The 12,500-nt window shown below is 51.0% G+C and overlaps 2 protein-coding genes across 2 annotated transcripts in view; one reads left to right on the plus strand and one right to left on the minus strand.

Moving 5' to 3' along the window:
• LOC308313636 (nuclear factor 7, ovary-like) overlaps positions 1–12,500 on the plus strand; it is a 283,858-nt gene that overhangs the window by 171,139 nt on the left and 100,219 nt on the right. The window lies entirely within an intron of this gene.
• Positions 1–12,500, minus strand: part of tjp1b (tight junction protein 1b) — a gene marked incomplete at both ends in the record, with an annotated part of 89,594 nt that overhangs the window by 3,479 nt on the left and 73,615 nt on the right. Inside the window, 11 exons of the mRNA XM_080762310.1 lie at positions 281–719; positions 750–830; positions 945–1,084; positions 2,705–2,914; positions 3,066–3,175; positions 3,531–3,905; positions 4,638–5,039; positions 5,236–5,313; positions 7,022–7,186; positions 9,268–9,329; positions 12,466–12,500. The exon at positions 12,466–12,500 is cut by the window's right edge and continues 137 nt beyond it. Of these exons, the coding sequence (XP_080618436.1) occupies positions 281–719; positions 750–830; positions 945–1,084; positions 2,705–2,914; positions 3,066–3,175; positions 3,531–3,905; positions 4,638–5,039; positions 5,236–5,313; positions 7,022–7,186; positions 9,268–9,329; positions 12,466–12,500 (2,097 nt within the window). The remainder of the gene's footprint in view (positions 1–280; positions 720–749; positions 831–944; positions 1,085–2,704; positions 2,915–3,065; positions 3,176–3,530; positions 3,906–4,637; positions 5,040–5,235; positions 5,314–7,021; positions 7,187–9,267; positions 9,330–12,465) is intronic.

Raw genomic sequence — 12,500 nt, forward strand, 5'->3', positions numbered from 1 at the left:
ACTGGTTAGACTGGCATAGTGTCGACCCCTTACCCCTGTGTGGGATCACTGGTTAGACTGGCATAGTGTCGACTCCTTACCCCTGTGTGGGATCACTGGTTAGACTGGCATAGTGTCGACCCCTTACCCCTGTGTGGGATCACTGGTTAGACTGGCATAGTGTCGACCCCTTACCCCTGTGTGGGATCACTGGTTAGACTGGCCACTAAAACCAAACCACCGAACTGTGATGACCTTTACCTGACAGAGGTCAGGGGTCAGAGGTCAGTACTGAGCTCACCTGACGGGCACGGCCTTGCTGACGGCCGTGTTGATGTTGTTGTGGTGCGCGGTGGACTGCAGGTACTTGGGCCGGTTGTCCAGCGTCCGCGGGAAGGTGTCCAGGCCGCTGTCGTGGTCCTGGTGCTGGGGGGAGGGGGAGGAGTGGTGGTGCTCCTGGGGCTGGGGGGACTGGGACTCGTTGCTCGGCAACAGGTTGTGGTTGAACTTGGGGCTCTCGAACTTGCGCTCGAAGGGCCGCGCGGCGCCGCTGGTGTACGGCTTGGGCACGTAGCGGCTGTAGGCGGTCTGGGAGAGGGGCGTGGCCTTGGGGGGCGGGGCCGGGGGGGCGGCGGCGGCGTCCACGGTGACCCCGTTGACCCCCCCGCCTCCCGCACCGCCGGGGGACTTGTCGCCCCCTCCTCCCCCCACTCCTCCTCGGGGCGACAGGTAGCCCCCCCCTCCCCCCTGGGGCGGGGGCGGGGTCGTACCTCCACCTCCCCCTCCCCCCCCGGGCGGTCTGAGCTCGTTCTTAGGGTTGGGGGACGCCATGGGCTCGGCTACGGAGTTCACTGTTAGAGGCAGACAAAGAGTTCACTGTTAGAGGCAGAGGTCAGTTTGGGCAGAGTGTTGGGCGGCATAAGGTCAGTTTGGGCAGAGTGTTGGGTGGCATAAGGTGAACTTACCCTCATTAGGGCTCAGTTTGGGCAGAGTGTTGGGCGGGACGAGGGGATTGGACGGTCCGTAGTGGGAGACGGGGCTGATCATCTGAGACAGGCCGTCATATCTCCGCTCACCCGGACTCACTTTGTCCGCAGACTCAGTCCTAAACACACACACACACACACACACACACACACACACACACACACACACACACACACACACACACACACACACACACACACCCCCCCACACACACACACAGGTTTTATTTACAGTACATGTAGCCAACACTATAGTAACACTATAAAAACAAAACAACAACACACAGACTGAGGAGGACTAAAGGACGTCTCCACGGATTATTTGACTCATCGACTTCCAGGGGACGACCTTTAGGGACGGACAGAGTGAACCTCCTTCCAGGGGATGACCTTTAGGGACGGACAGAGTGAACCTCCTTCCAGGGGACGACCTTTAGGGACGGACAGAGTGAACCTCCTTCCAGGGGATGACCTTTAGGGACTGACAGAGTGAACCTCCTTCCAGGGGACGACCTTTAGGGACGGACAGAGTGAACCTCCTTCCAGGGGACGACCTTTAGGGACGGACAGAGTGAACCTCCTTCCAGGGGACGACCTTTAGGGTCGGACAGAGTGAACCTCCTTCCAGGGGACGACCTTTAGGGACGGACAGAGTGAACCTACTTCCAGGGGACGACCTTTAGGGACGGACAGAGTGAACCTACTTCCAGGGGATGACCTTTAGGGACGGACAGAGTGAACCTCCTTCCACGGGACGACCTTTAGGGACGGACAGAGTGAACCTCCTTCCAGGGGACGACCTTTAGGGTCGGACAGAGTGAACCTCCTTTCAGGGGACAACCTTTAGGGACGGACAGAGTGAACCTACTTCCAGGGGACGACCTTTAGGGACGGACAGAGGGAACCTACTTCCAGGGGACGACCTTTAGGGACGGACAGAGTGAACCTACTTCCAGGGGACGACCTTTAGGGTCGGACAGAGTGAACCTCCTTCCAGGGGACGACCTTTAGGGACGGACAGAGTGAACCTCCTTCCAGGGGACGACCTTTAGGGACGGACAGAGTGAACCTCCTTCCAGGGGACGACCTTTAGGGTCGGACAGAGTGAACCTCCTTCCAGGGGACGACCTTTAGGGTCGGACAGAGGGAACCTACTTCCAGGGGACGACCTTTAGGGTCGGACAGAGTGAACCTACTTCCAGGGGACGACCTTTAGGGTCGGACAGAGTGAACCTCCTTCCAGGGGACGACCTTTAGGGACGGACAGAGTGAACCTCCTTCCAGGGGACGACCTTTAGGGACGGACAGAGTGAACCTCCTTCCAGGGGACGACCTTTAGGGTCGGACAGAGTGAACCTCCTTCCAGGGGACGACCTTTAGGGTCGGACAGAGTGAACCTACTTCCAGGGGACGACCTTTAGGGTCGGACAGAGTGAACCTACTTCCAGGGGACGACCTTTAGGGTCGGACAGAGTGAACCTACTTCCAGGGGACGACCTTTAGGGTCGGACAGAGTCAACCTACTTCCAGGGGACAAATGCTGCATTCAAGTTCAGGAGGCTAAGGAAAACAAGCTATTCTCCTGAATGCCGTACCTTCCGGTTGCACTTGGAAATGCGCCCAAAAAGGCGGTCCTTCCGGGTGCTTCAAAAAGCCAATGAGCAGCTTCCACTGACATGAATAGCGAGGGGGGGGGGGATCAGTCTCTATCCTTTTAATACTCTATGGGAAAGGCCTACCTGTTGTAACCGTAGGGCGTAGCCAAGCGGTTGGTTGGCTGGCTGCCGGCGGCCATCTTGCTGTCGAAGCTCCGCCTGTCGAAGTAGGACAGCTGCTTCCTGTAGAGCTCCTCGTCCTCCACGTCGGGCTCGTAGTGGTTGGAGCGAACACCCGGCTCCGGATCCTCCGGGGCCGACCTGGAGCCGGCTTTCTGAGGCTCCGGCACCGCCCTGCAGTGAGGGGCGGACGCACGTCTGGGAACGTTAGGACCATGACCTGGTGTGTGTGTGTGTGTGTGTGTGTGTGTGTGTGTGTGTGTGTGTGTGTGTGTGTGTGCGCGCGCGCACACACGCGTAGCTGGTTGTAGTTCCATGTATCTACCTGTAGGTGGCCTTGTCCTGCTCCAGGTTACTGAGGGAGTTGGCTTTAGAGACCGGAGCTGGTGGAGTTGGAGCTGTGAGACCACCAGGGGGCGCTGTGGCGGGTGGAGGCTGTGAACACATCTTAATGTTGATACCACTGAACCACACATCACAGTTACACACACAGTTATACATTGTTATATATTTCTTACCCTGGGACTATATTTATTTATAATGTTATACTAACCCTGGGAGTATAACATATAAATATATAAATATATATATTTACATATATATATATATTTATATATATATATATATATATATATATATATTTCTTTCCTTGGGCATAGAGGACTATCTATATTTATATATATATATATATATATATTTCTCACCCTGGGCGTAGAGGACTATATATATATATTTACATATATATATATATATATATATATATATATATATATTTATATATATTTCTTACCCTGGCGGTCTCCGCCCCGTCCTTGGCTCCGCGGTCCACAGACACAGACCTCTTGTTCTCAAACATCTTGACTCTGTTGAGCACCGACTGGGGCTTCATGGCCGGGTCGTCTTCGCCGCCCAGACCTGGACCGCGACCCAGACCCAGGCCCAGGCCCAGGCCCGGCTCTGCCCCGGGCCCCCCGCCCGGCCCCCCACCGGGCCCCCCACCGGGGCCCCCACCGGAGCCCCCGGGGGAGGCCAGACCCTCCGAGGGTTTAGGAGAGAGAGCCGGAGGCTCCGAGGAGCTGTAGCCCCGCCCCCCGGTGGGAGGGGCCAGGCCGGGGTTGTAGGCGGGCCTCAGGGCAGCGGAGGGGGAGGAGTCTCCGCCGTAATACTGCTTGGAATGGGGTCAAAGGTCATTATAGTTAACACAAACTAACGAGAAATACCATTATTTTAGTTAAAAAAACCTAAAATAAAAAAAAACTAGAATTAAATTAATAAATAAACGATGACTAACTGAAACTGTACAAAACGAACTAAAACATTAAAGACAAAATGCCGTTAGTTTTAGTCCATGTGGTTTTTGTGGTTCATAAACTGAATACATTTTTAAATGTCTGTCTTTTTTACATTTTTTATTACACGATATACTTACCAATTCAAACTGACAAATAACGTATTTAACTCAACTAAAACTTACAAACACTAAAGATGTGCTATTTTTTCCCGCCGTTTTTCCTCTAAAAACCTGTCCATTCTGTAAGGACGTTTACACTAATTAAACTAACTAAAACTATATACTGTCTGTAAGGACGTTTACACTAACTAAACTAACTAAAACTATATACTGTCTGTAAGGACGTTTACACTAACTAAACTAACTAAAACTATATACTGTCTGTAAGGACGTTTACACTAACTAAACTAAATAAAACTATATACTGTAGCATTAAAAAAATGCTGTTGCATAGAAAATCTGAATTAGGAATTAGGAAAAAATATATCTATAAATATTACAAAACGCAAACTGAAGTCAAATGAAAACTCTCTCCTAACCTTGAGGGGGGCGGGGGGGGTGGTACGAACCTTGAGGGGGGGCGGGGGGGGGGGGGGTGGTACTAACCTTGTTGGGGTCCGGCGAGCGCGGCGAGCTGGCGAGGAATCCGCCGTGCGTCTCGTTGGCGTCGTAGGGCGAGCGGAGGCCCCCCCCTCCCCCCGCGGGCAGCGGGGGCGGCGGCTCGTCGTAGCGGATCGGCGGCGGTTTGCCGAGGCGCGGCGGCCTGCCGTCGTAAGCCCCGCCCCCCTGGGGGGGAGGAGGGGTGGGGCTGTAGTCCCGGCCCGGTCCCCCGTCCTCATAGGGCGAGCGTGGGGGGTAAGTCCCGCCCCCCTCGTAGGGAGACCACTGCTCGTTGTAGAGCGGCCTATCGGAACACTGCTCGTTGTACAGCGGCCTATCGTAGTGCAGCTGCGAAGGCTTGGCTCCGCCTCCTCCGTCATAGCCGTACGGCGGGTATGGCTGCTTTTCCTGGACGATAATAACAACAACAATAAAAATAATAACAACAACAACAACAATAAAAAATAACAACAACAACAACAACAACAATAAAAATAATAACAAATATAGCTGCAAGCAGCGATAAGGCGGGACTAAGAAACAAGACTTCTTGGTCCTTCCATAATAATAATAATTATTAATAATTAATAATATTAATGATCACCTGGAAGCTGCTGTAGGAGGACGAGGTCTTCAGGACATGGTTGACTCTCCCCGGGTCCTCCATGCTGTACTTGTACATCTGAGAACACACGTTTTCATTGGTTGGTTGATTGATTGGTTGATTGATTACTTTACTTTAATTATAGGCACTGTATTTTTCCCGTAAACCTCAAGTTTAGCAGCATGTACAGTTAATATACGGTAACATACAGTTAATATACGGTAATATACAGGTGTGACGGTACAATTCGGGAGTTTACCGGAGTTTGTTGGAAAGTTTAACGGGAGTTTCCTGTAATTATACACATCCGTATTCCATGCTTTTTGCGCAGTGTTATTAGTCAGAAATGAACAGTCAGACAGTCTAAAAGGATGAATGTAAACAGTACAGTACAGTACAGTACAGTACAGTACAGTACAGTACAGTACAGTACAGTACAGTACAGTACAGTACAGTACAGTACAGTACAGTACAGTACAGTACTCTAAATGGTCTAAAGGGATCAAAGGATCACAGAAACAAGTCCTGCCGGTCTTGTTTCTTGTTTCCATGTTGCTAACATTAGGAGCCATGCAGAGCACCAATCAGGCAGGCAGCCAATGGAAGAGGGGGGCCCAGTGTCTGGGTGGGCAGGCAGGTAGCCAATGAGAGAGGGGCCCCGGTGTCTGGGTGGGCAGGCAGGCAGCCAATGGGAAGGCCCGGTGGCCAAGCCCCGCCCACCGAGAGGAAACATTGAAGCCAAATGGACATGGTGGTGACAGGAGGTAGTGCAGCTCTGCAGCGCCACTATGTGGACATGGTGGTGAAAGGAGGTAGTGCAGCTCTGCAGTGCCACTGGGCCAATCCAGAGCCATCTAATAGAAGAGTTAGGAGGACATTGAGGGGGCAGAAACCGAGCGCTGAGCGCTGTTCATACAGCCTGAACTGAGACAAGCTGGAGTTGGAAATACATTGTTTTCAACGCAAACAAGAGCTATTTTAAGCATGTGTGCAACATGACAACTGTTTTAAGGTATTGTACAGTAACAACTAAAGTATCTTTAATGTTTATGTTGTAGGCTACTATTACTAAAAAACAATCTAAAATAAAGGGATTTAAGATCATTAAAGCTGGGCTGTTGGCTGAGTCCAATGCAGTTCTGCCTACTTCCGGTCCAGGACTTGTCCCAGTTGGTTGTCCCCATTCTCAATAGAAGTCTATGTAGGAGAGCCTCCATTGGACTGAAGCCAATAGAAGTCTATGTAGGAGAGCCTCCATTGGACTGAAGCCAATAGAAGTCTATGTAGGAGAGCCTCCATTGGACTGAAGCCAATAGAAGTCTATGTAGGAGAGCCTCCATTGGACTGAAGCCAATAGAAGTCTATGTAGGAGAGCCTCCATTGGACTGAAGCCAATAGAAGTCTATGTAGAAGAGCCTCCTTGCTGCAGGCCTTGCTGCAGGCCTTGCTGCAGGCCTTGCTGCAGGCCTTGCTGCAGGCCTTGGAAGAGATTTTGGTTCCAAAAATGAACCAATATTGCAAATTGCAATGAATGAGCCCGGCTGGAAAGTGTCTAAGTGGGCGTGTCTAAGTGAGAGAGGGCGGGGCTTAGCTAAAAGTTGAATTATATCGCGTAGATAGGCCCCAAAATGGGCGGAGCCAACCACTTTTCCGAATCCCGTGCTAACTCACTGCCCCCTATCTGCTGAGGTGAGTAACTCCATGCAAGTTGGGAACCACTGGTCTTATTGGGGCGGGAAGGCAGGCAGCTAGCAGGGTGGGCGGAGCTAGCAGGGTGGGCGGGTACCTTTGGTTCGTGTGGGTGGGGCTGGGTTAGCTCGGGGGCGGGGCTAAGTGAGTCGCTCTGAGGAGGAGGAGGAAGAAGAGGAGGAGGAGGAGGGGCCGCGGTGGTTGGGGGGGGCGGCGGCTCCTCGCTGGGGGGCGTGGCCGGAGGCGTGGCCTCGTCGTCCGGCTGTGAAGCATGGTTAAAGAAGACACTCAACTAACCGGGGTTACATCCGTAACCTACAGTTAATAAGACACTCAACTAACTGGGGTTACATCCGTAACCTACAGTTAATAAGACACTCAACTACCTGGAACTACAGCTCCTGAATGTTACATAGAGTCTGGAACTACACCTCCTGAATGTTATATAGAGTCTGGAACTACACCTCCTGAATGTTATATAGAGTCTGGAACTACACCTCCTGAATGTTATATAGAGTCTGGGACTACACCTCCTGAATGTTATATAGAGTCTGGAACTACACCTCCTGAATGTTATATAGAGTCTGGAACTACAGCTCCTGAATGTTACATAGAGTCTGGAACTACACCTCCTGAATGTTATATAGAGTCTGGAACTACACCTCCTGAATGTTATATAGAGTCTGGAACTACACCTCCTGAATGTTATATAGAGTCTGGAACTACACCTCCTGAATGTTATATAGAGTCTGGAACTACACCTCCTGAATGTTATATAGAGTCTGGAACTACAGCTCCTGAATGTTATATAGAGTCTGGAACTACACCTCCTGAATGTTATATAGAGTCTGGAACTACAGCTCCTGAATGTTACATAGAGTCTGGAACTACACCTCCTGAATGTTATATAGAGTCTGGAACTACAGCTCCTGAATGTTATATAGAGTCTGGAACTACACCTCCTGAATGTTATATAGTCTGGAACTGAAATCAGAGTAAGGAAGCTGCCATTTCCATCACAAAAATATAAATAAAAAATATCTTTACATATATATTTTTAGCAAAAGCTATATGCTTAGATGATTTCTATTTATATTATTAGAACAGTTTTTATTTCTTATTATTTTGTAACGCTGCAGTTCTCGTTAAACGCCTAGATTAGAATCTGGTTACCAACTCTTCATCAATTAGCTGCATACATGGGGACCACCTGGACCCCCCTCAGGGACCCCTTGTGGTCCCCGGACCACCTGGGACCCCTCAAGGACCACCGGTGGTCCCCGGACCACCTGGGACCCCTCAAGGACCACCGGTGGTCCCCGGACCACCTGGGACCCCCTCAAGGACCCCTTGTGGTCCCCGGACCACCTGGGACCCCTCAAGGACCACCGGTGGTCCCCGGACCACCTGGGACCCCTCAAGGACCCCTTGTGGTCCCCGGACCACCTGGGACCCCTCACGGACCACCGGTGGTCCCCGGACCACCTGGGACCCCTCACGGACCACCGGTGGTCCCCGGACCACCTGGGACCCCTCAAGGACCCCTTGTGGTCCCCGGACCACCTGGGACCCCTCACGGACCACCGGTGGTCCCCGGACCACCTGGGACCCCTCAAGGACCACCGGTGGTCCCCGGACCACCTGGGACCCCCTCAAGGACCCCTTGTGGTCCCCGGACCACCTGGGACCCCTCAAGGACCACCGGTGGTCCCCGGACCACCTGGGACCCCTCAAGGACCCCTTGTGGTCCCCGGACCACCTGGGACCCCTCACGGACCACCGGTGGTCCCCGGACCACCTGGGACCCCTCAAGGACCCCTTGTGGTCCCCGGACCACCTGGGACCCCTCACGGACCACCGGTGGTCCCCGGACCACCTGGGACCCCTCAAGGACCACCGGTGGTCCCCGGTCAAGGACCAGCGGTGGTCCCCGGACCACCTGGGACCCCCTCAAGGACCAGCGGTGGTCCCCGGACCACCTGGGACCTCCTCAAGGACCAGCGGTGGTCCCCGGACCACCTGGGACCCCCTCAAGGACCAGCGGTGGTCCCCGGACCACCTGGGACCCCCTCAAGGACCAGCGGTGGTCCACGGACCACCTGGGACCCCTCAAGGACCACCGGTGGTCCCCGGACCACCTGGGACCCCCTCAAGGACCACCGGTGGTCCCCGGACCACCTGGAACCCCCTCAAGGACCAGCGGTGGTCCCCGGACCACCTGGGACCCCCTCAAGGACCACCGGTGGTCCCCGGACCACCTGGAACCCCCTCAAGGACCAGCGGTGGTCCCCGGACCACTGGTTGAGAACCCAATGCATTAGAGACATCAGACAGACAGTTTACCTGCTGTGGCGCGGCGGCCATCTTGAAGCCTGCGGGGTCGACGATGCGATTGGCCGGTTGGTCTGCGCTCTGCGGCGGGGGGGGGTGGTACCCGGGGTGGTACCCGGCCCCCGAGCCGTCCTGGATGCCCGGGTGTAGCGCTGCAACGCAATATCACACCTCGGTATTTATGTCAAATATTGTCATAATCCATATACGATATGTAATATGTCATGCTCTACATTTTAACATTGAAAACTAAACATTATTAATATCACTCCCATATTTGATATTCTAAAGTGAAGCACTGAGAAAACTTTCTTCGTCCTTTTTTTCCCCAAACTTGACTACGGTAGCGGTGGTCTCAAAAACACAAGGGAAACTTTGACTGGAAAAGACTCGCTCACCGTATAGAAACTAGAAGCAAAACTCATTAGACTGAGACTTAAGAAAATATCTTTTTCTTTTATTCAAAGCAAAAGTTTCGGTCGGAAACGTTTGCTTTTTAATTGCACTTTGAGCACAGAGCACTTTATGACCGTGATAAAATAAAAAAATATATATCTTCTTAAAGGGGGAATGTCACAGCCCGAGATTAACATTGCTGATAAGGTACATCACGTGGTCTGAATGAAAACAGTTTCAAACGACACGTGACTATATCTCAGGCTCTGACGTGACCTAGCATCTAGCCGAGCTGAGTGGCTAGCGCACTAAAGGCTACTAGTTTTTAGGTAACTTTTTGCGTCATACTAGGTGAAAGTATTATAAGTAGTATAAATTGTATTGCTCGAAAATCTTCCTTACAATGACATTGAGTTGACGTGTACGTTTTAGGGTAAACTGTTGCATCATCGCAATTTCGCGTGACTTAGCCCGTCTCAGATGCCCCCTCTCAGGCTCTCACCGCCGGGGCAGTGGGGGCACAGAGCCTCGACTTCTGTTCATGCAGGCTGCACAGCAGCACAAGAACTGTAACAAGCACAAAAACTATTCAATACAGTATTAAAATGTCTGCTTTGTTTGTTAATGTTTACAGATTTGCTCAGGATTTATTTAAATTGAAAACGTGTTTACAGTACTTACAGTGTTTGCATAATCATTCAGGCTACAGGAATGTTTTAGCCAATAGCCACAGGTGTGAAACAGTTAGTCGCACCGTCATTGTTCTGATTGTGAGGGGGGTATTTTTATGTCTACTACTCTAGTTTACTTGTCCTAGATTCTAAGCCATGAAAATATTCTGCATTCTTTTCCATTCTGCAGCAAGGGGCGATATAATGCTGTGATTCATTCCACTTTACTGACTGTTTCATTGCCTATATGTCCGATTGTCCGTCATGAGTGACTATACTCGTCGCCATAATATAAATATGAAATGGGAATATTTAGGTCAAATTGCTGATTGATTTTGAACATGCATTAACAATAGCCCCGAGAAGATAAGAACACAAGACAACATGCATTTATTTATTCCAATTACTGCTGCTCTGTCCAATTTATTCATTACAGTCGAGCCGATCCCTCTCTGCCCTGTCCTTGGAATTGACGTAGGCAAGACTGTCTACAGAATTCATGAGTGAAAAACATTGTATGGGTAATCCGTAATTGGGTATTATGAGTCACTGTAAGTAACCGTGTCGGCCCCAATTCATGATGATTACGGATCCCCATGTCCCATTCATGCAGGTAAGTTAGCCCCATATGTGCCCTCTCCCTCCGCTCATTCTGTAGCTCCAGAATGAGCAGAGGGAGAGGGCGCATTATGGGGCTAGCAGGCTAGTCTGCCCTACCAGAACAGCGGTTGTTTTTTAATGGTATAGTCACCCGCGGTCACAGTCTTAAAAATAAAAATATTTTCTCTAAAACTGCTTGGTAGGGCTATAGCTGGGAAAGCCTCCACTTCATTCAGTAGAGCATTAGACGTAACGAGCTGTCACTCATTCATTCATGCAGCGGCAGCCCCATGTTGCACACACAAGGAAGGAATCTTCACTGCTTGCCCTGCAGCAGGCCAGGGCAGCTAGTCTCTCTCTCTCTCACACACACACACCGCGTCTCGCCGTCTTGCAGTTGCAATGGATGACGGATAGAGCCGATGCTCTTGGTAAATAATAAACACAACTCTTCGCGTTCACAACAGCTATACACACAGGCTAAAACATATCGATATAATCAACTTGGTGTGTGTGTGTGTGTGTGTGTGTGTGTGTGTGAGACAGTGAGAGAGACCGCCCCTATATCGGGGTGTGTGTGTGAGAGAGAGAGAGAGAGAGAGAGAGAGAGAGAGAGAGAGTGTGTGTGTGTGTGTGTGTGTGTGTGTGTGTGTGTGTGAGAGAGAGAGAGAGAGGGGCGGACTCAGGTTAGCCCGGCGCAGTGCCGCTAGAGTAGTCACAGGCAGTGGTAACGTTACGTGAAGCTCCAGGGCTCCGTGAGCCCTGTTCAGCACTTAGCCGGCTGAGGGCGTGTCAGCGGGGGGGAGACAGATAGACAAGATAGGTACGATGGAACCCGTCACGCGAAATTGCGATTATGCAACAGTTTACCCTAAAACTTACACGTCAACTCAATATCATTCTAACGAAGATTTTCGAGCAATAAAATAATTTTTTTATGATACTTTCACCCAGCTATGAAGCTAAAAGTGACCTCAAAACCACTAGCATGAGCTGATAGCCACCAGGAACGCTAACTCGCAGAGCCCAGAGCCGCTCTGCCATTTAGCCCAGATACAAGATCAATTTCATTGGTCAAATTGAGCTAGCCAGACCCCACGTCACAATCTAGATGCTAGTTTTAATAGCCTTAATAGCTTCCCGAGGGCCGTCTTAAGTCTTAAGGGCCGATTCATACTCCTATATTAGAGCCGAATAAAAGTCGGTTCGGCGCTGTAGAGCCTACAATGTGACGTCATTTGAGGTTCGGGGGGGGGGTACCGTCCTAAAGTCGACTCTTCGGTGCTACTGAAAGTTTCAGACGAGCCGAAATCATTTCGGCACTACAGCGCCGAAACAGCAGCGGTAAAATAGGAGTATGAATCGGCCCTAAGGACTTTTACTTCTATTTTCTATACGCTGAGCGAGTCTTTTCCTGTCAAAGTTTCCCTTATATTCTAAGTGAAAGAATGAAAACTACTAGCATGGGTAGGATGGTGCTTGACGATATATCGTCATATCATCACACCGTTCCTTGTTTTGCGATAACGGTATAGGGTCTCACCGGGGTGGTATCCGGACCCCGAGCCGTCCTGGATG

Source organism: Protomyctophum bolini, assembly GCF_963924005.1.
Source record: "Protomyctophum bolini genome assembly, chromosome: 4".
In the NCBI taxonomy this organism is placed as follows: domain Eukaryota; kingdom Metazoa; phylum Chordata; class Actinopteri; order Myctophiformes; family Myctophidae; genus Protomyctophum; species Protomyctophum bolini.